Here is a 25,604-nt window from a genome sequence, read left to right as displayed (position 1 = left end):
GTTTCCAGGCTAGCAATGTAAGAAAAGAAGAGTCCTTCAAGCATTTAGCGTCTAATTTAGCGATTAGACAAACCAGATGCAACATTTTGGTTGGTGAGCTTTGGAGGACAGATCCAGGCTAGCTGTTTTCCCAGTGTTCCCAGCCTTAATGCTAAGCTAAGCTAACGAGCAGTTGGCTGTAGCCTTAACGTTATATTTACCGTCCAGATATGAGCGTGGTATCAAGCTTCTCACCCAACTCTTAGCAAGACTGCAACTCCCAAACTGGCAAACTATTTCTTTGAGTCGGGGGAAGTGAATCGGTCATTTCAGCTAGCATTAGCTAGCATTAGCCACCATTAGCCGAAGGTCAAATCAAATGAGGCCGGAGAGGAAAAACTGAACAAGCGTATGTTTTGTAGCTTAATGATTCTTTTTCATTTCAAGAAGAATGTGTTTGGATTTTTTTTTTAAAGTAAGTACATAGTTTCTCTTCACTGTCAGTCTTCCTCTGAGGAAGTTCCTCATTTGTAACTGTAAAATATCAGAAACTTTACAGCAACATTACAGCAGAGAACTGTAGGAGGGCGTAGACTTACAATCAACAGTTATAATACAGCCTTTTCTCACAAGCTTCAGTATTATTCTTGCAACAGGAAGTACACCTTGTTCCCTCACTTCACCCATGCAAATATTTACAGTAACTGCTGGGGTATCAACAATGGGCGGGGCACCAGAATGCTGGGGACTCTTTCCTTCCTTATTGTATTTCAGGCAAACAGACTGATAAATAGTGTGAGGTTTCCTGTATATACCCAGCGCACTTGCAACTTCAGAAGAATGGATGATTCACTCTAAACTGCAGCCTCCTCCTGTGCAAAGTGCACTTTTAACTCCATGTGACACACAAAAAGCAGTTTTTCCCTCCATCTGCATTCGCTGCCCTGCAAAAAAAAAATCACTGCCAACATGCTTTTATCCCTCTCTTAAGCCGAGTGCGCCCACCAACACCAGCAGAGATCACAGGCGTGGCCTTTCCTGCTCTCAATGAATCATGCGATGTGGAGTGAGACAGGAAGGAAGAGAAAAAGCGAAGGCATTAAAATTCTTGATGAGGAACCCTGGTGTTCTCCCTGCTCAATCTGCACACCTCCTGTCTCCGGGCAGGTTGGAGCTACCATCACACCACGCTACACAAACAGACAAGCTGCCACCCCTGGCACCGCCACACAATTTGGTGTGCCATCACAGCCGGCATGTTCCCAGAGCTTGTTTTTCATATTTGTGTGGCAACATGAGGGACTTCTGCATAGTTAATTTGTATGTGTGTATACGTTTTTATTGCCTTAAAGCTTTGAATGTCGGCAGGGAGCTGTTGTCGAGGAAAACTGAGCTCCTAAATATAAAAACCCTGCCGTGATAGTAGAGCTTCTGATCATGCAACAGCAGAGCGTCCCTCTGCAGACCACTGACTGAGCTAATTCACACATATCTCGCCGTATTACAAGAAAGATCTCGAGTTGTGCTAGTTGTGTGGGTGAGGCACATATTCTCTCTGGCTTGCACGTCTTTCAGTCACGTGTTGATTCTCAAGATGACACATTTTCCCCTCTGTAGTGACTTATATTGCTGCAGATGCGGGGCAAAGTACAGACAGTTATATGAGCAGTGAGAGCACATCTCTGCTGGTATCACCCTGCTGACAGGATGTGGGGGCGGAGGAGGTGGTTTCAGTTTGACTGATTTATCTCGTCAGTCACACCTTTTCTTTTGGATTATCAGCTCCTGCGCACCCAGTCTCCAGATGAACTTCTGTACGCAGAGTAAACTCAGGTTTTTTTTGGCCAGAACCACAAGTTATTTTGAATGCATTGTCTGAGGGAATAGTACAGTACAGCGTGTGAGAGGGATTGAAGATGAGGATGAGGCGGTGGGTGGGTGGGTGGTGTTACCCTGCGCTGATTGGTGCGCCCAACCTAGACACACTCAAAGTCTAGAGCGTGGGAGGCATTGTGGGCTGGAAAGGGTCTCTGCTCCACTGAGGTGTGTGGGCATCGTTGACTTTAAGACTCGGTGGAATTAATCCACAGAAAAAGAGGGAGAGATGTGGTCAGCAGCAGCAGTGGTCCTAATCACACAGAGGCCTGTGTGTGTGTGTACGTCCCTCTTCCTCCATGCCAAGCCCCAGAAGGCAGGCTGAAGGGCCATGTGATGCCACCCACTCTCGAGTGCAGTGCATGGCAGGGCTGGCGCTAGATCCTGCAGAGCGGGTGGGATGAGCTCAGATATTGGAGGCTGGCACTGGCTGAGAACAAGGCTTAGCTATGGGAGGTGGGGGGTGGGGGGGAGAGTTTGGCATTACTACTCACTGCAGCAGAGGCATCAAAGCCAGCAACCTGCTCGAAACACAACAGCACTGTAAATACTGTCAGGTAGAGTGGTTTACAATCCGGCCGACAAGAATAGATGACGAGAATAGTCCAAAGAGGACATAAATATTCAGTTTATGTACCCATGGATGTGCGTTATTGTGCCACGTTTAATTTCCCCGTCTTAATGAGACAACTGTTTACCATAAAAATCAATATTTATGAAGTATTGTGTTGCTTTAAGGCCTCTAATGGCTTCTAATTGTGTGAGAAAGGAGACAGATGCATCTGAAAGGGAAATAAAGAAGCAGGGTAGAATTTTCTATATCCTTAGTTTGCAAAGAGTTGAGCGAATTTGACAATATGGAGGCTGTGCTGCGCTGTTTGAGAGGATGAGAGGCCTGCCAAACGACTGCTGTATGCCTGATGGAGCTCTTTGTTGCTTTGAAAAAGCAAAGGGAGGTCCCTCATGCAAATTCAAAAGGAAATTCTGAGAAAAGCGGATCCGAGAAAGAAGACAATGCACTCTGTCTCATTCAGCACTTGTTATGGAAGACGCAGCGATACAAGAGCCCGGGATACATTGCTCTGGAGAAAGGGGCCCTCGTGTGCCATTGTGTGACTAACATCGGACGTCACGTGGAGATGTAATTCATCCTCAAAACCTAACAAGTCATTCCATATTATTAGCAGCCACGGTCCACAACCGTGACCTGCAGTGTGGGGCAACAGTTGGAGGAGTGAGTCTAGCCCACAGTCACGAGACTGTACGCTCACTCTGAAGCATGCAATTCATCCCACACATAACAGGCTGCTGCCCACTGAACAACCTTCTCCTCTCACTCTCACTACACCAACTCAGTCAGCTGCTACTGTACCGACTGTAGACGCTTGAAAAAGCCGCGGCTAATTTTACCTCATACTCGTACTCTATTAAAAACACTTTTTAAAATGAATGTAATCTTTTAGAGCTTATGAGTTTTGACAGAGGGTCAGAATTTGATTTGTTACTCTGTTTACACTTCATTTCACTTTGTGTCAGGGCCATTGTTTCTCTCCACGTGTCTAAATATCTGTGGGTGTATTATAGTTTAACAAGACCTTTGGGTCTACAGTCATGCTAGCAGCTCTCTGAGGCGGTACTTTGGCACTGTGCTGCTGTGAGCTGCGTGCTAACGTGCTAAAGTGTTTACCCTGCATCATCTTTAGTTAGCGCAGTGCGGGCGGCAGGGGTGGAGTTGAGGGCTAAAAATGTCAAGTGAAACTAAGTTTAAAGAAGAAACAGACAACTTTTTCAACTTTCCCCTCTCCTAGCGCTTCAATGTGGTGTCACTGCGGGCACCGCTGTCGCAAACACAGTATTAGCAACATAGCTACTGCTAGCAGCCTGGCTAGCCTGCCGTCCAAAGCATAAAACAAGTTAAAGAATCCAAGTTTGACACCTGGTTTTAGTAGAAAGTAGGCAGGTTTTGTTACTTACTGATCTTGAAGAAAGGACGCCAGTTTTGAGCCGTCTTGAGTCCACCGAGGGGAAAAACATACCAGCTTTGACACAACACTGGTGTGCTCCCCAACTAGCGAACGCCCGTCTGTTCACTCCTGTCTTACCTCTTCCTCTTCAACTTCTTTGCCTCCTCTGTCAGCGGGTTTCATTTTCTTTCAGAGTGACATTTATTCAACTAAAATTCAACTTCGACCCCTTTTGTGTTGCTTTGCTTATCTTTGTTTTCATTGTCAGTGTATGAACTTTTTTTTTTTTTTAGATTTTGAAGGGGAGCATGCCAGAAAAACAAAACAAAACACTGGGTTAGCGTGTTAGCATGCTAACATTTGCTAATTAGTGCTGAACAAGTACAGCTGAGGCAGATGTGAATGTTTAGCAGTCATCTGGTCACTTTTCTCTCAAGTTCACTCAAACATGAAAATTCATTCATAATCATTCATAATCATAATCTACTCACCCCCGTAGGGATGGAAAGTCAGTTGAAGTTTTGTTATTTTTAGCTTAGTCGCTTCAGTGAAGAATTTGTCTTTAAAAAGAGTGTGAGTAATGTCTTTTCCAATCTATCTGGGATCTCGGGGCTTCTGGAGAATTGGTTTACGCTAAACAAGCTGTTAAACAAGTTAATCATCTGCTTAAGTTGTTTGGGAGGATGTTGCAATGTTGTTTTCCTGTGAAGCTCCAGAAGTGTTTTGTTCACTGAAACTTCTGGCATGAGTACACAATGACTGAATTTTCACTTTTGAGTGAACTTATCCTTTAAGGGAACACCAAAGTTACAACTCATCCTTAGGAGGAAATGAGTGTCTGCATGAGATTTTACGGAGATTCGTCCGATTGTTGTCGGGACATTTTACTCAAAACCACAAATGTGAACCACATGGCAAGAGGAAACGGCGGAGGATCACCACTGTTGAGATATTTTACCAGATAAGTGAAATCTTCGACCGCCTGGTAGCAGTGCTAGATGAAAAGTGAAAGGGTCGCCACAGTCATTACGATTCATTTGCAGGGGGAAAAAAATGAATGTTTGTACAAAATTGCATAACAATACATCCAATGGTTGAGCTATTCAAAGAATTTAAATATTTTTCCACTTACCAGTAGTGCTGTTTCAGGGGCGTAGCACATATCCTGGACCCTGTACGCAGTCTCCTTACACCCCTCCCCAAATCCATGGCTAGAAATATGTGAACTGTCCCTTTAAGTCAGCACTATAGTGGTACAGACCATTCGACAAACAACCCTGAAGACTTTGTATATATTTTCAAACTCATGACTGTGTGTGTAAAAGCAGTAATGATAAACAGACTGGAAGCCTTTAGTAACAGCTTTTGAAACCCTTCCTACTCTTGTTATTCTCACAAGCTTTGAAGATTAAATTTAGCTGTAATTAAATTCATCTTTACCCCTCTGCAGTGAAAAATAAATCATTAAAACGCTCTCTACGAGCCATTTTACTCATGTAGTGCTTGATACTATCTTGACATGTGACTTATGCTCACATGCGGCAAGCCCTGACCAGATTTAACCATAGCAGGGATGGAGGACACTTCACATGAAAGCACTTGCAGATTTTCTGCTGCTTTTCGAAAGCCTGTTTCGCTGCGTGGCTTCAATCCTCCTGCCAGTGTAGGAGTGTCTCTGGAGGAATACGGCAGAGTTACAGCTCTCAGTCTGGAATGCTGCCCTACTTGGCAGTTCACTCCCAAGAATCTCAACTCTGTAACCTCAGACCGATTTCGGTGGAAATTTTCCCCTCATTCTGTTTAGCTTGACTCATTCAAAACAAGATTAATTACCTTTTTTCCAATGCTGAGTCTTATAAATAACCATCAAAAGTGTCCTTTTCTAAAAATTCATATAGCCTCTTAAAGGGGCACTGCACTGATTTTACACATGAAGGTCAGTTTAGTTGACATAGGGTGTACTGTACAGTTATAAACTTGAGGCATGGAGTTTAAAACACAGCAGAAGGATTTTATAATTGGAAAAAAAATAATTTGCATTCTGGGAATTGTGGGATTTAGCCTTTCTGTGGAGCTTGACCCACATTTGCAATAAAAAATCTCTCTTCTGCGTCACATTTGACTTTTCATTTTCAGCTCAATTTATTTTGGGTGTCTAATAGAAAATGTTTTTATGCTTTAATGTTCACATTATTACCTCCGCCAAGGTTACGGCTTCGCCTTTCCGTTTGTTTGTTTGTCAGCAGGTTTACACAAAAACTACTGAACAGATTTCCACAAAACTTGGATGAACGATGGGTGTCGGCTCAGAAGAGACCCCATTGAAGCTGCAGTAAGTGATAGTGTAAGTGTATAATAGCTATATATTCAAACAGTAATCACTGTTTTAAGAGTGTTTGGTTATCAACACTCTGCTCATGCATTAAAAGAGAGGAGACATTTTCTGGTATCCCTGCCCACTTTACCCAATCAGGACAGAGAACTCTGACCCTCAGATCCTCCTGTTCGCAGCTATGTCTGTTGATCACCACTCTGCGTTCAGGTGAAAGTGAAAAATACAATTATTAAAAATCAAAAATGGTACACTAATGCAGTGATTTGAACCTTTTATCTTTTGTTTGAGGCGAGATAGCAAAAAGTGTATTGTATTCTTACCTGGGTTAAGAAAAACCTAAACATGACCTCTTATAAATAACTTTAAACTGTCAGAACACAGTATCAACTAAACAGTCCACAACCTGAAAATGTAATCTATAATCTCTAGATTTCTCATGACGACCTCCTTGGAGATAACAAAAATGACACAGACACACCATGTTTGTAACAATAAACTATTTTTTTTTTTCATATTTACATCTGTACCTAATGTGCAAATTAATAATTTAAAGTAGTGTAAAACTCTTAAAGGAATACAAAATCATATCTTACAGTCCTAACATGGTGAGAGTCCATGAACTGGTCACATAGAAACAAAGAGGAGCAACACTGCAGTGTGTACAGGAGAGAGACAGAAGCGAACCCAGGGAGCAGTGGACATCCTTGGCCAGGACACACTTAGTTAAGGACAGCATGGTACATTATCCAAGCATCACCAGAACAAACAGCAACACAAACACTGCGTCTTTACAGTAGTCATGTCGAATGAGCAGAAAGCACTTGGAGGCCCGGGGTTTTACAAACCCACTGATTGGTTAAAGCACTGATGATCACAAAAGGCTTGAGGTGCTCTTAGCAGCAGGTGCTTCTTTTAAACGGCCTCTAGATATGGAAGAAGAACAGACAATCTCACACTGGACCGGTGACACATCTATACTGCAGGTCACCACATAGTGCTAGTAGCATGATTGCACATTGTGTTGTGTGTTTAGGGGGGAACAGACACGTAATCACACTTCAGACAAATACGCATCGGCCTGCTCTCGCTACCCACAATTCTTCTCATCTAACACACTGACCGAATAGTAGTTAACAGGCGACTCGGAGAAAACACACCATAAACACTGCATATTTGAGAAGCAATTCATCCTATGCACATTGTTCGGTGCTTGCCACAAAAAAATAGAAAATTTGAATCATAGTTTTTTTTGTTTTTTTTTAAGAAGCCAGTTTGGCAGTGCTTGTGGTCGTCAGACGGGCAAAAGTGTGAAATGATATCTTACACGATATTTTGAGTCCAATTGTGACACAGCAAACCTTTGCACCGTGGTAAGAACAAAAGTACACTTAACAAATGAGATAGTTGTACATTTCATCCTAATCCAACATTACAATCTATAATGCTTACACATTTTTAATTCCTGTAGTTCAAATTTGTTTACAAAAGCACACCGTGACAATCCTTTACAATTTACAAGACACAGTTAACCTACAGTAACTATATTATTGGTGCATAGACAAAATTGGGAGAGGGTGTAGCAAAAATCACCAATTTATTGCTTTAAAGTCTAATATTGATCTCCCGTTAAATTTCTTTTGATTGCAAAACAACAAATTTTTCCACAGAGATTTTTGAAGAACCAAGCAGAGGTATTGCATTCAAACTGATTAAAAGAGCTAAAATGTTCCCTCCTGATGAGATGCAAATCTTTAGTACTTTGAAAAATAAAGAACTTTCCCTCAACATACAGAAATTTACATCACAGAGAGATGACTTTTACTCTAAAACAAGTAAAAGACTAAGTTCGATGAGACAGAAAAAAACCCCAAATAAACAAAATAGCACAATTTCTGGCCAAAGCTGCTCACTGTTTCAAGTTCTGCTTCCCCCATCATAAAGTAAGAATCTTTACTAACAAGGGAAGGGTGACAGGAATACAAGAGCATTCTTCAACAAAATAGGAAAATGTTTGCCACCATGTTGTTCTAAATGCAGAGTGCAGATGGTGTAGTTCCCTCAAGTCTCCCGCGGCCTTGCTGACAAGTGGCTGAAGTGGCTGTGATGGCTATGCAGGCCTCTGCACTTTGCTCTCTCTCTCCCTGCGTTTCAGCTCCTCTCTGTAGCAGTAGGAGCAGTAGTTGTCTGTCTCTGGCCTGCCGTAGAAGGAGCAGTTCTCCCTCTTGCAGCGGCGCTGCTGAAAGCAGTACAAAGGGCTTCCAGTGCTCCGCCCTTTGGTTTTGTCTTGGTTGAGCCAGGTGTGAGACGAGTTGTCCTCATCAGCAAACTCCAGGCAGTCCTGAATGTCTCCCGCGTCAAATCCGTTGGTGTAGGTGTGGGACTTGTGTTCGCCAGGCATGTTGTAGGACAGCGTCTCTATGGTGTTAACAGTGCGGACCCCCGACAGGCGAGCAGGGCTGTAACTCTGGGATGAGAGTGAGCGGTTCTGCTGGGGGTAGGTGGCGCATGTCTTTAGGGTGCCCACAACAGGCTTATAGGGGTCATCCTGGAAGATGGAGGATTGCATGTTGACATCTTGTAAGTGAATCACGCTGTGCCTCTGGATGGGCGGTGTATGGCTGTAGTGGGCGGACACAGGTACGGGCCCAGGTCTCTTAGCACCAATACTGGGGGAAGAGTAAGGCGCAGGGGCTGGGGCTGGGTGGGAGACGTGGTGGGAAGTTATTGGCGGGGTGAGAGGAGGGACTGGGATAGAAACAAGAGGGGCTGCAGGAGTGGGACTGTTCCTGCCCTGCATCTTGAGACCCAGTGGGGGCTGTGAGTTGTGGTTGTAGGTGTGAGTATGGTGGGGCAGGACAGGAGAGCAGCTCTCCGGAGGCGAGCTGTCCGATCTCTCCCTCTGGAAGACACTCTCGTGCTCTGGCTTCTTCACGACCACCTCAGTGGTGGCGGGGGGCTTCTTCTCGGCCTCCTTCCTCTTCTGCTCCTGCTCCTGGCTGAAGCGCTCCTGGGCGTTGGTCAGGTAGTAGCTGATCATCTCCTCGTGGAACTGGTGTCGATGGCTGGTGAGGAGGAGGCCTGCAAAGATGAACTTGCGCTCCCCCTGCATGGCAGCCCGCAGGATGTTGAGGCTGAGCTTGACATCAGTGCTGTATTTCCAGTTTTCCAAGGTCTTGTCCCCTAAGACTCTCCCTGCACTGTCCTGTCTCTCGGTGGGGGAGGAGCTGGAGGGTCTGTCTCTATCTGTAGGAGAGGGGCTTGTGGCCTTCTCAGAAGAGGTGGAGCTGGCTGACTGGCCCGACTCCTCCTTGCTTCCCTTGTTTGCTTTGGACTCCTTCTTCTTCGTCTTCTCCCCTCCGTTCTCCCCGTTGCGCCCTGAGCCAGAGTTAGATTTGTTCATTTTGCCGTGCACGAGGCCACCCAGACCTCCCATGTTCTTCTTCAACTTGATCCCCAAGGTTTTGCTAAAGCTACCCAGTTTGTTGGCTACAGAATCAGCCCGGCTCTTGTCCTTGTCCTTGCGCTGCTTGTCTTTGTCCTTCTCCTTGCTAGGCTTGCCGCTGTTGACGTTTGAGTTGCTGCCAACAGACTCGCGGTCAGAGTCCATGGACTCAGCTAGAGACTGGACATCCTCACCTGCAGAGGCTGTGGGAGACTCTGGCTGAGCCAAGGGAGCCTGCACAGAGAAACACACAAACACATTACAGCAATGAAGAAAACACAGAACACAAGTAATAATGTCTTGAGGACACGACATTGAAGAGATTATTCAATATGTTTATGAGTTTATGAGTGGATCGCTTTGAAGGACTCCCAATGTATTCCAGACAAATTCACCAGAAAACACTAAAACAGAGCTTCGCTGGCTGATGATTCATAATCAGGACAAACACATGAATGCCTGAGATTATTGGACTCTGACAGTAAATAAAATTGATTGATTGAACTGGCGGTTTCAATAACATCTGGCATGGAGGAGTCTCTCCAGAGCTAAACCCACCATGACGAACAAGACACATGCGTGAGAACAAGTTACCCTTGTTTCAGATGGAATTCGGATCCATGTTACATTCATGTAGTTGTGCAGCAGGTTGAGTTTGGCCTCCAGAGACAAGATGAGACTGCGGGAGAAGATGTAGATGCAATTAACATCAGGCAGCGGTACAACACAGTTGACATGCGACAAGCAATTTTACTAAAACCTAATAGCACATAAAGCACATTTATGGCTCTGGTTATGACATTTTCCAGAACCGAACCACGCCTGCAATGCATTAAGGGTCATATAAAGAGGTGGTATTAGTGAAGTGGTTTGAGCATCTCTACTCTGTACATCTGCACTGTTCGTACTGCAGCTTGTTAGAGGATAAGCTAACCCCCTGACTGGCAGGAATGTGAAACAGAAACCCTTACATAAACTCTTTGCTAAACTCAGAGAGGGTGTTGCTGCTTTAGTGAGGCCGTTCCTGGGAAACCCTATGGATGACTGACGTGACTCACAATTTGTTCTCTCTCTGCTCACTCTTTGAAGTGACCTGAGCCCGGAGCCCATAATCAGAGTTAAATCCCCCACATGCAGCCTTGTGGGTAGACTAACAGAACTGCCTTCGCCTGCAGTTTTTACCCCTCTCACCCTGCTTTAATAATCAGCGCCTCTGTGTGAGCTCTGTTGATAAGTATCAACACCCCGTGATATACTATACGGGACTTACTTGGCTAGCTTGGTATTATCGTTGTCGTCCCTCCCCCACTCCCAGTCCCTGCCAGGGTCCACAGCAAAATGGAGTGCCAGCAGCTTGTGCTCCGAGTCGGTCAAAGGGATAACAGCTGGAAGAGATGAGATTATCAGAAGGTTAGTTTGGTCAAGCTTTACCACCGGACGCTACGTTGCACGCCACGCGTTTCCCCTCACAAGACCACCGTGGCGTCAGAGCTGAAGTGACACCATAATGACACACTAGAATAATGCCACGTTAATTATCCCAGATGCCTATCAGCGTAGGGTAAGATATACCGTGTCTGTATTCTATCTGCCATCTATTTTTTAGGCAGAGAAGCAACCGTGACCAGTGGGGGTGTCACTCCTACTGAGTCATCCAGACGGAGAAGAGGCTCAGTGGCTCTCTAAAGCTTCAACTTGATTGCTTCTTTTATAACACAGACTGCTCCATGTCCTGGGTCACTGTAGCTTCTGCGCTTGCATCGCTCGTCAAGTGTAAACAAATTTATAACGTTAGGAAGATCTGGTTTGTTACAACTGGCTGAAAGTTCCAACATAGCTACTGGTACATCTTTCAAACTAGACAAAAACCCCTACTAACATCTGGCCTTCCTCTTTAGTGGGAAAGGACACAAGAGGAATTTATTCCTGGTCAAATGATTCTGCAGTAATTATGGGTGTTGACTGGCTCCAGCTCTGATCAGCAGTGATGGAAAAATGACACCCAGGTCGACACACTAATTCTCGCCCCTTTTTTTGGTGTGACGCTGTGATGCGGGGTGAAGTCCTGGATGTTGGAGTGTAAAGACTTTTACATCTGTCTCTGCTCAAGCAGCGCCCAAACACTGTTGGCACTGAGTTTGAAGGAGAGACCGAAGTCAAAGAAAAGTAGCCAGCGTAGCAGTGACACTGGGGTCCATGCTGCTTTCTACTGTTTCCTGACACATCACTCCATTCATTTGATAACTTCAAACTTCAAAGTATGCACGCTACATGACAGCCAAAGTTGTGCATTTTCAAATTAAGTAACTTTATCGGCAATCACATAAAAACTCAACAACAGATATATCGGATCCAATAATCAGTCAACTCATAGTATACAGTATATACACACATATACAATAAACATATGTACAGTTTACTTTTACTTTTGTTACTTTAATAAATTTATTGCCAGAAAATTTCTTTCGATACTTAAATACATTAAATATTAGATGCTTTAAAACTTTTACTCAAGTACTAATTGTATGGGTGACTCTCAAGCCCTCAAGTAATATTTTAACACAATGTCTTTACTTTTACTTTTTTCTTTTTAAGTATGACTTTTGGGTCCGTACAACACTGGAACTCTTGCTCTCTCTTGCAAGTAAGTTTGGCTAACCTGCGGGTGTTTTTAAAAGCTGTCTATGTTTCTTGACCTGTCTGACTTCTTTTTAGGGTCCAGTGTTATCATTACCAGGAAGAGTGAAGGCCAAAACTACAAAAACAAGACAAACTGGAACCATCCCTGTGCTAATATTAGTACTACTACTGACCATGGTATGATGAGATTTACATTGAGTTGCTGTAGATGATGATTTAGTATAGTAATAGAGTGCAATCAGACGCAGCAGTACAGAATAAGAGCAGGAGTGCTGAAATAATTTCATTCATAGCCCGCTGATAGGATCAGCTACTTACAAGCAGGAAGAGGTTTTCAACATTAATCACTGGACTCAGAACACAAAACAGACACCCACCCGGGCTTCCTCTCGTGGGAGGCGTGCTTACAGTATGTGCACAGTGCGGGCGTGTACGTGTTGTAGTATGATGAGTGCATGGCTGCCTTTCAAAACAAAAGCGCGAGTAGGACTAGCTCGACCCCACTGGCCCGCATGACAGCTCTCCTCGGGCTACCTAGTGTGTGGGGGCTGTTGTCCACATGACAGCAGAGAGAGGCAGGCTGTTCAGGCTGAGGACATTCCAGCCTTCGCTGTCAGCCCCAGATGGAAGATACAGTCTCCACCCAGCCTCATCAATTCTTCCACTGCCAATAGGCTGCTCTGCTCTGCAGGCTTCATTGAGACACAGACACCAGCAGCAACGGCCCCCTCTGTGTTCCTGATGAAACTGCAGGTCAAACTCTCTCCTTCTTGTGTTTTTCTTTTTGAGCACCTCTGTGTAGGTGTACAAAGTACATGATTCATGATGTTTAGTGTCAAACTAGTGGCGGTACAGCATTGTGGTGATGCCTTGTGTTCTTGAAACAGAATTAGTGCAGCCACGCCCACACTAGCACTGCTAAGATGATCACTTATTTATATCTGACACCATTAGCTGCTCGGCAAACAAATTCCATCAGCTGAGTAAATATATTACTAATATAGCTGCTGACAGACCAGGCTTCGTCTGTCCGAAAATGTCAAGGCTGCTTTTGCGTCACACCTGCAAATTACCATGCATTTTACACCTTCCACCTAAAAAAAAGCATGACTCATGCCTGTACCCACAGAGGCCACTGTAATGACACCGGTGGCATGGCAACTCTGAAAACTGGGAAGAAGAAAAAAGAGAGGTTTTCTTGAAGACAACTCTTTCCTAAAACATTCTTGCCCAGAAAAATTCAGTCATAATCACAAACATACACAGGCGAACAGAGGACAGTGGACCAGCTCCCACTCAGTTCCCACTCGGGTCATGCAGCAGGCAGCTGAGGTCTGTGAGGTGGCGTCCTGGCTCCCACGATGCAGCTGTCCTCCTTTCTCGCCATTCCGAAGTGCTGTGTGTGTGTGTGTGTGTGTGTACGCTGTTGTTCCTGCTTGGGCCTGGTCCAGATTCAGAGACTCAACACTGCCAATTGAGCTCTGGGGGACTAAAGTGTGCTGTAATGTATTTACGATCCCTGTTGGCAGCCTTGTTTTGTTGTCCTTGAATGACCGATTCCCATAGCTTATGCATGGATGACATCATAGCCCTCTGTGGTATGCGAGATGTGTACTCAGCAACATAGCTGTTAGCCCGCCTTGCCTTGCTCACTTTGCATCTTTGATTCACAGGGATGCAGATGGGGAGAACGGGGAGGAAACTTGGGTGTAACCTGTGAGGAAGCAGCTGTTTGAAATGAGGTAGATAACCTCTCTAATACTTTAATCACGTGATTTGATTGGACATAAATATCCTTTTTTTAATTTGTGCAATGTGATCATGTCAAGTACTTCGTGCCTTGTGTGATGAGGGCAGAAAGAGAGAAGATTCGCCTCTTTGACTCCCTTTCTGAGGACAAAGTCACCCATTACAAGCTTTGATTCACAGCAGCAACACTGAGCCAATGTTTCCTCTGTTTTGCGATTCAAGAACAATTTGTACTGTCTGGAAAATGCACAAATTTGAATTCCTGACTTTGGTCACTCTGCACAGCTGCAGACTTAAAGGGCCCAATTCACCAGAGTAAACAGCAGTCATGCATATAAACAAGCCTGGGCTTTTTTTTTTTGCCACAGATTTTTAACAGCGGAACCAGGGTGGTAATTACAAGAGCATCGCATTTGGAACAACACATAAAAACCACAACAAATAGCATTTTAATCCTCATCGCCCATATTGAATTAATTACGCTGACTGCATGAGGTGTAATACACTGGGTGTCTTTAATAGATGGAGAGTGAAACCTGTCCAGAGCTGCACTGTTATGTAGGTGGTCTTTGTGTAGAAGGTGTAAAAGTCCTTCATTCAAATGGGTGTTAGAGGGTTGATGAGGGGATGCCAAGGAAAACCTGGAAGTGTTTTGGTATTGGGACCAGAGCTTGAAATAGCTCCAGAGTTTTTTCCTAGAGGGCCAGTTCCACTCATACGTCGTTTAACCACAGGAGCACAAACAAGCTGATAAAAGAGACGGCCAGCAGGCGTCTACTGAGGAGCCAGTCATTATTACACAGCAGGTGAGCAGCAGTGGGCTGATAGAAAACAAACCCGAGTTCACCTGACTACCTTAGTAATAAAAACCACTCAGAAAAAAAAATAAAGTTTTGATCCTAAGCAATAACCTCCAACCTCACTCACCCCTCCCTTGTTTTTTTTCACTCTTCACCATCTATACAGCCACGCACACAGGCCATTAAAGGGGCAGTGGCGTGATGTGTCAGTGTGGTTTAGATTCAGGTTACTAGCGGGAGCGGGGGGGGGGGGGGCTTTGCTATAATCTTCCATACAGAGGGCTGAAGAAAGAGCCAGTATTCTAACTCAGCCTCTGGCACCTGAACACACACAGAGCCAACGACCTCTCGGATGCTCTGCGCCATGCCGGGGGAAACTGAGAGCGAGCCTCCACCTGAGACGAGCACACATTGGCCCGACTGTCAGGAGAGAGGGTTGGTTTGCAGCCCGGGACTCTGCCCATATGTGGTGATGTGGTCAGGGCTTAGGGGCCGGCTGGGGCTACTCTGCCCTAATTGGCAGTGGAAGATTAGGTCCGTCCGTCTGACCCTCTGCCTGCCTGTCTGTCTGTCTGTCTGTTTGTCTGGCATCTGTTCAGCCAAATGCAGGAATAAAAAGAAAATGCAAACAAATAAAACATAAAACTACACCTCTTACATGCAGGAAAAGCAAAGCAGAAGCTGCACATTGTATCATTCCAGTGCAAGATGATTCATCAGATGAAAAACAAATGCACCAAGCTAAGCATACAAGTGTTTTCATAACATCCTGGAGAGAGACTGCAGACAAAACGCACTCTGATCCTATCACAGGACACAGTGTACCAGAATGAAAAAGTACAGTCATGCAGTGGTGTTGTGATCGAGCTACCGCTACAGTTCTTTGGACATATGCACCATCTGGTGGACAAAAAGAGAACCCCCTCTGCCACACTAAAACAAACTACAGTGGGAGTGCTGAACAGTTACGTAGGCTGGCTTTGATGAACTGGTGGCATAAAAGGGGAATACTTCAGGGCAGGGATGGCAGGTTAGTAATCATGTCTGTCTGCAGTGGTCCTACCCAGACTTAATAGCTAGGTTGGTGTCTACGGGCCTGAGAATAGGACATTGCATACTCGGAAAAGTACAAGAGAAGGAAGAAGACAGAGAGAGGAAGAAAGAAACAGTTTGCGCAAGTGCATTTGTATTTCAGAGTGAGAAAAAGAGACAGAGTTGGCCGGCTTCCCACGCAAATGACAAGAGAGTTCCACCCACTGAGTCAGATACAGAAGAGTGCTGTGACTACTAAGACTGGTTGTCAAGGAGATCCTCTCTATTTGTCAATTAAAGGAACTCCATGTGAGGATTACTCTGACCTCGAGAATAAGCAACGCATCCGGAGTGGGAACACTGGCATCTGAGCGAGCGAAACAACACAAAAACAAGAGTCACTCAACAAAATGGAAAATCAACACTCCCTCGCCACAATGCAACACAATCAATATGTTCCACACGGCACCATGTCAGAGTCCTACGCAGAAACAGACGCACCAGCTGGAACAAACTAAATTCAACCAAGAGCGACTCCAGATGGAGAAATGTAGACATACAGTAACATACAGGCTTGCATGATTTGGTCAAAGCTCAAAAAGTCACGAGGAAGGAGCCTGCTGTCCACTTTCCCTCCATGTTGGCCACTCCCTACTTCCTGCTGCCAACCGGCCCGTTTTAATAATGGATCACAGGTAATTAGACGGCTGTCTCATACATTATTCACCTCCCGCAGGACAGGCAGACCACTCGCCCTCATTCGCGCGATCTACCCAAGTTAAAAGCAAAGGCTGCCTAACTATTACCTAACTTAACTATTGCCAGTAGTAAAAAGTAACTAATTGCATTTCCTCAAGTACTGAACTTAAGTACAGTTTGAGGCACTTGTAATAAAGTACATCCATTTTTGCTACCTTATAATAACAACCATCCTGCGCAATCTCTGTTTGTCCCCTGTGCAATCCAGTATCTGCGTGCAACTGCATTCATATTTTTATATATATTTTTTTGTATATCACGACTCACAATATGTGTATTACAAATATGGGTGCATTTAAACAATTCAATTATTGTGTTTTTATAATGTTTTATTTGATTTCTTTTTAAGAAACTCTTTTATCAATGCTCTTAAGCAGTCTGCAAACTGTTAACAAAGTTTAGTGCTTATAAATGTCTTATAATCCAACAATAAACATGTTTATGATGCTATTATTTACACTTACACAGTCTTATTAACTCTTAATAATGTTAATAAGCATCTTAAGAGCACTTATATGGGCCTTATTACAAATTCACTAACGCTAATTGCAATCATCTTATTGTACTCCACTTGTTCACCACTTCAATTTGAAGGGGCAAATACTGTACTTTTTACTACACTACACACTAGTTACTTTGCGGATTCAGATTAATAATTCGAAAAATAATCAACAAATCGATTATAATGTATTGTTTTGGTTAAATTAAAACTTCTTTGATCCCTTGGTGGAATTTACAAGCTACCAAGTTGCATATATGGTAAGAAAGTTATACCTACGTTTATCAGCTGCAACATTAACGTGATGTACACATCAATGCATCAATATAATAATATAATACATACATTATTCTGAGATGGGATATTCTGCTATGTGTTACTATACTTTACTTTTGGTGCTTTAAGTATATTTTTAATGCTAATACTTTTGTATTTTTGCTTGAGTACAATTTTGAATGCAGGCCTTTACTAGTAACAGAGTACTTCTTCTACACTGTGGCGTTGCTACATTTAATTAAGTAAGAGATCTTTGACTTCTGACTTCCACCTCTGACTATTGAACATTACAGTGAGCAAAACTTTTTTTTCAGAGCAAAAAGTCAAGAAAAGGTTTGTATCTCACACATCAATCTGCGGATGCCACCAGCATTTTGAAAGTGTTTTTATCTATTATTTTTATTCATTATAGGATGCCCATTAACATCAGGTGTAGCGGGGCTGCCATTGAAAACTAATGGTTCTGTTAACTCGGATGCATGGAGGGTCACATTTGTGTGATTGATAGATTGTTTGTTTGTTGGTTAAGGTACATTTTCCCTTTTCAAAAATAAAGAATTCAAAATTAAAGAATGTGATGATGTACAATCGCCTACCTTGCTCTCGCTGCTGGTCTCTCTGCTCCATGGACACCAGCGCAGAGAAGTGAGCCTGATCGTAGGCCAGGACCAGAGGGGAGCAGTGACAGCGGCTCGGAGGCACCTCCAGAGGCAGATAGAGCCCTCCGAACGGGATGGGAGCAAACGCTGGAATACAGTAAGAACACCACGTCTAGTGTCAGACAGTCCAGTGCTTATTCTACTGTAATGTAGAAGATGGAGGCATGATGCAGTTAGTCTACCTTCCCCTCCCGAGTCTCTGAGCATCGTGTCAGCCACCACTACAATTGGCCTGCGTAACACATGGGCCAGCACAAATACATGGAACTCCTCCAGACTCTCATAGACCGGATCCTCAGAGTTATCAACCCTGAAAAAAACATACAAAAAAAAACAATAAATATAATAAAACTTGTATCACAGTGGGACTATGACAATTTCCTGAACTGGTACTGACCAATACGAAAAGCAGCCCAAATGGTAAACGTTAGGGATAGACTGATTATCTTATCTATTAGCAGAGATAATCTGATCTATATTCAGCAGTTTTCCTATTGAGTGATGAATGGGTTTCTTATGTCCAATTGCCGCTAAAATAAATTAAATAAAAAATGCGCTGCTTTGGCTCTGATGCAGCCAGCTTCTTGTCTGTAATCACCACTCAATATCCCACCCACAGCACTATATGATTGGTCACACATCAGTAATAATGTAGTACAGTGGAAGTATAAAGTAGCGTAAAATGGAAATACTCAAGTAAGGTATACATATCTCTAAATTGTACTTAAAGCTGCTTCAAGGAACTTCCATTTTTTAATGATTGTGGTCATGAGTGGTATGATCACCACCTATAATGCTGGCATGCGCATTTGTTTTGAAAGCGAGTGAAAGAAAGACATTTTTTAAAGTTCACATGAAGCGGCTAGCGGAGTGCTACTTTATTCAGCATAGTTACATGTTCCCTGTAAGAACAGGCCGCTGGGGTTTGACTTGTTGTTGGTGCAGCAGGTTAGCAGTTACATTAGCAACAAGTTAAGCTAGCCAGAAGACACCAGAAAATATTTTCACCCAAATCAGTGAATCAAGTTATAAAGTTGTGTTTTTCCCCAGAAACACTCTGGGTATATATATATATATATATATATATATATATATATATGGGGACGGTGAAAGAAAGTAAACTTTATTTTGGTACCGTACCACCAGACAGATCAATTCATCCTCAGCACTCGGCTATAAAAAATAGTTTTAATTTTATGACCCAGGTGCACATCATTAAGAATAACTAGAACAAATACATTGACATATCCAATCATCTACTGATAGTCTTGTTTGCTTATGTAGGTCATGACTGTTTGATAACCAATTAAAAGTTCCTTGTAGTTTAGGCACAGTACTTGAGTAAATTGTACATACATTCCATCACTTGTTATTGTAAATTTGGACACCAAGATTTTCTTTTTTGTTGGTTCTAAGTATCTATAATCAGTGTCCTTGATTACTAATAATAGCTATCAGTATCGGTACCTGAAAAAAAACACATCAGTTGATCCCTAATAAATGTTCCTGCTAATTACGTGCCTGTGTAATCTAACGCTATTAACTCAGATCCATTTTCCCCCTCTGTCTATCTTTAAAAGACAAGGACAACAATGCGCGGAGATCCGTCTGTTTTTATCTCTTTGAATGAAAGAGAGCGGAAGAGAGAAAGAGGGAGCGGGGGGTGAAGCAGAGAGAGAAAAAAAGCAGAGGCAGAGCTCTCAGGCGTGCAACCACCAGGGAACCAGGGGATGTGCAACAATTAAGTTGTCAGCCACACAAACAGCCACGCTGCCAAATTCACTCTAATAAAGAGCCTCTTAATATGTGAATCCCACTCATCCTATTTAGGGGCTCATCTCGCACTAGGACCATCAAACATCCCTAACCTGATTACTGTATTACAGTCAAACTCAACGAGAGGTTAAAACCACCAGACCAAATTAGCAAATTACGCTCTTTAATGGAATAACAGTGAATTAAAAAGACAACGCTGAAACACTGATAAGCAGGCAACCACAACCTGCTTAAACTGCATTTTATATAATTAAATGACATGTCAATCTACAGCAGAAACCTTAATGAGTCTCTCTGTTCACCATCGAATTAAACCGAGGAAGCAGCTGCTATACCTGAGAAAGTATGTATGTTTATTTCAGCGAAAATGGAAACAAGAGACAAACCACAAGGTTTCTGTGCGTAGGAGGAAACCAGAGTTAGTTTCCAATCTGCCTCTGCAGCCTGAGATAAACCCACTCTTACAGTTGTTTATGCAACAGGGGGGTGCACGGATCACATCACCTGCTGCGGCTAAAAGCAACCTACAGCTCAGGGGAGCCTGCAGAAATGATTAATACTGGTGGCGTCCAGTAGATGGCACCGTCTCACATGAGAGCTCCCAGACTGTTACTGAATCAAGGAAGCAATTTGAAAGAGCAACAGTCCGAGTGGGAACAATGAGTTTCCCTGACAAATCCATCTTAGTGAGAAGGTCACTTTTGTTTTAATCGTGGGCCTCCTGCAGCATTTCAGCTGTAACGCTGTAATGTGTGATGCATTATGAGAGCAGCGAGGCTCCCTACTGCTGCTTCCTTCTCTCCAACTTACACGATGATTCTGATTCTGATTAAAGTAAAGTAATATGTGTCGTGTCTCGGGAGTTCAGGACGAGGCCCCAGCAGCCGTTTCTTTGGGGATAAATGTGAGCCGAAACAGCTTACCCTCCGCTGGTGTTGCCGTTTTTGCTGAGGTGAGTGCGAGGCTCACTGGAGGCCAACTTCAGCAGCTCGTTCCACTCTCTCTCCCACTCCTCCTCGGTGTACACCAGCCCCGACTGCACAAACACACGCACACAAATGGAAATTATGGTAAGCACGTGCTGATGCTCGCCCACACAATCCCTATTATTATTCAATTTTTCTATTTTGGTCTGCATCTAGAAGGCTGTTCCCCGAAGCTTGATGCATCATATAGGTATCTTTTCTTTTTGCTGTTAATGAATATTTTGGAGAGAGAGGAAACATGGGTTAATAGAGAAATGTAAATGACATGCAACAAAGGTCCCTGGCCATATTCATAACCAGGACACCAAGTTTACATGTGATGTGTCTCAGATCACTGGGCCACCAGGACGCCTCAGGCATTTATTAAAACATGAGCATCTGGACTACTTCTTTGCCTGAGCTATCTTTGGTGACACCATTTTCTAATAGATTAGCAAATGCTTTAATCCATGAACATCTAGAGAAGGGATAGGAGGTTCAGAGGATTGCCAGTATTAGCAGCACTGCTGCTAATGCACACTTGGTATCATAGAAAGACTTATTCCTCGCAGCAAAAATCCACATGTGTGACCGCGGCGAGGAAGCTGAAATCAGCGCTTATTAACCGAGGCTACGAGCGGCTCATCCCTCCGCTTATCAACATGTCATTAGCTGAAAGAGGATGTGATGCATTTAGAGGTTGTGGCGTGAAGACGGAAGCTCTCCGAACCTCCTTGTTCTGTTGGGTTTGCTGCCACCTCCACCTCCTCTTCAGAGCGTCTCTCTCTGCTCCGCTCTTCATCATGGTGTACAGGGATTTCCTCAGCATCAGGTCTCTGTCATGGAAGCCCCACATCCCTGATCAACACAGACACACAACATCTTTATCGCATGTTAGGATAACACACACAAGATGGCTGGCTAAAACAAGAGGTTGGATTTCTTAACTGCAGCTATAAAATCATACTGAGATGACCTCAGCTCTTTAACTTCATGTCTAAAAATGCCTTTCATCGCTCATCAAAGGGCTTTAGTTGTCTAACTGTCAGGGTAGATTACGTTAGCTCTGGTGCCTCTAACCCTGACGGCTCCTGTGCTGCTCCAGCAGTCCTCACACTGGGGAGGCAACAGTCTCCTTCAGCAGGGACCTGAATACACTGCTACCCCCCTGAACATTGCAGCTGACAATTTCCTGCAACGTATAGGTCAGCTATCTCTCTCCCTCCCCTCCAGCAGCTGTGACGCAGCACAGGCGCTGTTATGAGACAGCTGTGACACCGAGTTGTTCCACAGCAAGAAATCCTGATGGATGCTATGCTCATACTATATGTTAAATAGACTGCAAATGTGCATGAGTAGCTCACCTAAAGAGGCAGCGTGCAGCAGGCAGTTTCCATCCCCTGTGGTGGCTAGAGGAAGCAGCTTCTTACAGCTGGTGCACATGGTGGACCACCAGTTCAGACGACCTGCATACACGTACAAAGTAAAGAGGCTGTGAACTCAATTGAGATACAGAAGGGAGAAAACACACTCAACACATTTGCTGCGATACGTTTTCAATTCAGCGTTCTCGTAATTTAGTCAAAAACACACAAAAAAGATTGGTGATAAGATTCCTGAGTCAAATTTTATTGTATGGTCCAATTTAGGGATGCAAAATTAAAGCAATTTCTCTAACTGATAGTCGGCTGCCTTAACAAATAATTAGCAGTTAATCAATAATGAATGGAAAATGTTGGATGTTTTTTCCAACTGTTTTAATCACTGACTTCATCCATGTTTATGCAAAATCAGAGTATGCTACATTAGGCGTTAAAAGAACAAATAAACACAAAGTTACTTGAATGATGAACTAAATAACACAAAACAGTTACTTAATTGTAATTGCTGCGGTCCATCTGTTGCTATTCAACAACTGGCCCAACAACATCCAACAACATACTGACTCTACGAAATGGCTAAAATATAAAATGAGCAGTTGGTATAGTGTATTTTTTAAAATATATTTTTTAAATTACAAATCACTCTATCTAATTAAATACAATTTCTCACGCCAATAATTTGTATTTCATTTGGATATATTTGATAAGGAAGTAATGTGTAACAAGACACTTTGATGTGGTTAATCTTTGTGCTAAACCAAGTTCATATGTGTCAACTGCTGATTACCCAAAGGTATAATCTTAGCACACACGCAAATCCTCAGGACAGAGTTGACTCATCTCAATTTCACCAATTTATTTTGGTCATGTCAGCCACATAGGTGTCATGACACGTCATGATGACTTCAGTTTCAAATACTTTTCTCTGAACAAGTTTCGAAATATGAAAACATATGTAAACGACAGAAACTGTAACCGCAGTTTGAACTGTTAATTGTATGAAACTTATGGTTATTTTTCACCATAACGACTTCCATTTTCCTCCATGCTCTGATGAAATGTTAGCATGTACTCTGTCCTGAAGATTTGTGTGTGTGTCTCTGTGTGTCTACCTTTGTACTTTGTAAATACTGATGTATTTGTACCCATCTCTGATGTCAGTTAATACAGTTTTTAAATCAGTAAAATTCTTAATGGCAATTATTTGAATAATCGTTCCTAGTCCAACGTAATGTGTCATTGGGCTCCACGGGCCAACAACAACATATATTCCTAACCCAGCCAAACATCTGTAAGAAGAGAAGAATATAATCTACCAAAAGAGGGGGGAGACCTTTCAATAAGAGACGTTTATTTGACATGAGGGTCAAATAACAGGTCTAACAGGTGCTATGGGTGGGGAAATAAGATAAAAACATCTATAGGTTCATAGCAAGTCTAATTTAGATATAATGGGACCAATAAAGTAGCTCTAAATAGATAAGTCTCAGGACACGGGTTCATGAAAAAGTTGTACAGCACATTATTTCTAAATAACGGGCCGCTCAGAGGGGGGAGATGTGGTCAGCTTCTCTACCAGTAACTGCCCTCTGAGAACAATCATCCAACAAGCGCACTGTAATTAGCCTCAAAAGCAATGATTAGCACAGGCCGACTCAGCCTGACTCTTACAGTTTCTCCAGCTTGTGCTCCATCACCGCCCTGCCCAAGTCCCTGAGGGAGAGACGACTGCTTCACAGCCCTGGGCACGGCACGCTGCTGTACTGCAGGCAGCCTCGCTGCTCTGAGCCTGGGGTGATCTGACTGCATCATTTATTTAACAACAGTAAACACAGAAGAGGCTCTGAATGATTTACCCCTCGGTGTAGATGGGCTGAAAATGCAGATGTTTTCTGCATTTCTCTCTTTTTCAAACGGTGGATATCGAAGTTCAATTTCTAGAAACACGGGAAACTGCTACATCCCAGTGAGTTTTAGTTATGTCGTATATAGTGTTATTATGATAGATGATGGGATGAGACTGATCCATATGCTGGTTGAGATTGAATCACCAGTAGAGTGAAGCTCATACACACCTGGTTGTTGTACTTTATTTCATTTTTATTATTTTTTCTGACTTTATGTACATTTCTTATTGGACAGGGCAGCTGGGGACTCATTGTACACGAGGTACACGCTCAACCAAGTGAGCTACCAGAGCACCCAGTTGTACTTTATCTTACCTTTTCTTAATTGCAGAGATACATATTTTATCAGAGTGTCTCAGCAGATTATGATGCGTATATAAATTCACTTATCACTCGAGATCAGACACTATCTTCTGCTTGGTTAAGCCACTGTTGAAAAGACTGAGACTTATTTATGTGTTTAGGAAATATAGAAATATGAAGGTCAATATATTTAAGTGTCCCAATGTTCTTCTCGGTTCACTGTTTCCTGATTTGGCACTGAATTAGGTGAGGAAGGCTTTACGATCTCTGCAGTCTCTGTGCGGGGAAATCTGCAGGAAGATTTGAAACTTCACTAACTAGTTTTCTCTCCGTTAGTTCAAAGCTTCAGCTGGGAGATGAATCCTTTGGGATCCTGGATGCTTTGAATTAGCTGTTGTCGTCTTGCTTCCAGATGATGCTTCCTCTCTGATCTGCTCTGTCTCACCCTCTACGTCTCTGTCTACATTACAGGCGTCCCTCATTGGGTTCTGCTCTGTGCTGCATTTCAGTGTAATCTAAATAAAGAATACGATGAAATGCATACGATTTTTGTTACACATCTCATATCAGTAGCGGGAGACGTACTATGGTATAATATATCCTGTAATACTCACCGGCCTGCTCCAGAGCCATCATGGTGGACTGCTCTATCAGGTCTCTCTCTATAAAGCTCCTGAAGTCCTCGCTGTACACGCTGAGGTCTGGTAGCTGGAATGTGTAGATGGGCATCTCAAGAGGGAACTGCTCGCTGGTACACTCATTGGCCACCTGCAGCCTCGCCAGGGAGACGATAGCAGAGCTGGCGTGGGAGATCCCGCGGGACAGTCGCTTCTCTAGAGGGGACAAGAAGGGAGAAGAATTGATGAGTGGCAGGCAAGTGAAGAAAAACAAAACTGTCAAGGCGATAATATGGTGTCGTAGCGGCGTCTCGTACCTTGTGCATTGTCCTCCTGCTTCTGTGCACACGGCCTGTCGATCTTGCTGACATGGGTAGGTGTGTCACGTGTCTCTGGCTGCTTGTAGTAGCGGCCCTCGTTGAAGACCTGCGGCAGGTTGGCAGTGTGGACCTGCCTGAGCTCCTCGTAATCATTTAGAGCAGCACTGAGGTCCCAGTTTTTACCTGCGGGACGCAAAGATCTGGTTGATTGCACGTCAACACTGATTATGAATATCAAGGATAAATGTTGCTCATCAACATACGTGATTCTTTTTCCGATTCGCATTCAAAAATATCAACAGTTATGTTCCCACACATCAAAATG

The 25,604-nt window shown here is 43.5% G+C and overlaps 1 protein-coding gene across 1 annotated transcript in view; it reads right to left on the bottom strand.

Annotated features, from left to right (window-relative positions):
* Window positions 1-6,657: 6,657 nt before the first annotated feature.
* The window catches only part of otud7a (OTU deubiquitinase 7A), a 46,222-nt gene continuing 27,275 nt past the window's right edge, over window positions 6,658-25,604 (bottom strand). Inside the window, exons 4-13 of the mRNA XM_073471450.1 lie at window positions 25,277-25,462; window positions 24,957-25,175; window positions 22,115-22,216; window positions 21,481-21,608; window positions 20,709-20,821; window positions 18,192-18,319; window positions 17,947-18,096; window positions 10,866-10,980; window positions 10,190-10,274; window positions 6,658-9,829 (exon numbers count right to left, since the gene is read on the bottom strand). Coding sequence (XP_073327551.1) covers window positions 8,261-9,829; window positions 10,190-10,274; window positions 10,866-10,980; window positions 17,947-18,096; window positions 18,192-18,319; window positions 20,709-20,821; window positions 21,481-21,608; window positions 22,115-22,216; window positions 24,957-25,175; window positions 25,277-25,462 — 2,795 coding nt within the window. The 3' untranslated portion in view covers window positions 6,658-8,260. The remainder of the gene's footprint in view (window positions 9,830-10,189; window positions 10,275-10,865; window positions 10,981-17,946; window positions 18,097-18,191; window positions 18,320-20,708; window positions 20,822-21,480; window positions 21,609-22,114; window positions 22,217-24,956; window positions 25,176-25,276; window positions 25,463-25,604) is intronic.

The sequence above is a fragment of the Pagrus major genome, chromosome 8 (genome assembly GCF_040436345.1).
Source record: "Pagrus major chromosome 8, Pma_NU_1.0".
In the NCBI taxonomy this organism is placed as follows: Eukaryota; Metazoa; Chordata; class Actinopteri; order Spariformes; family Sparidae; genus Pagrus; species Pagrus major.
The sequence above is the reverse complement of the archived record's forward strand: the minus strand, read 5'-3'. Positions and strand labels throughout refer to the sequence as shown.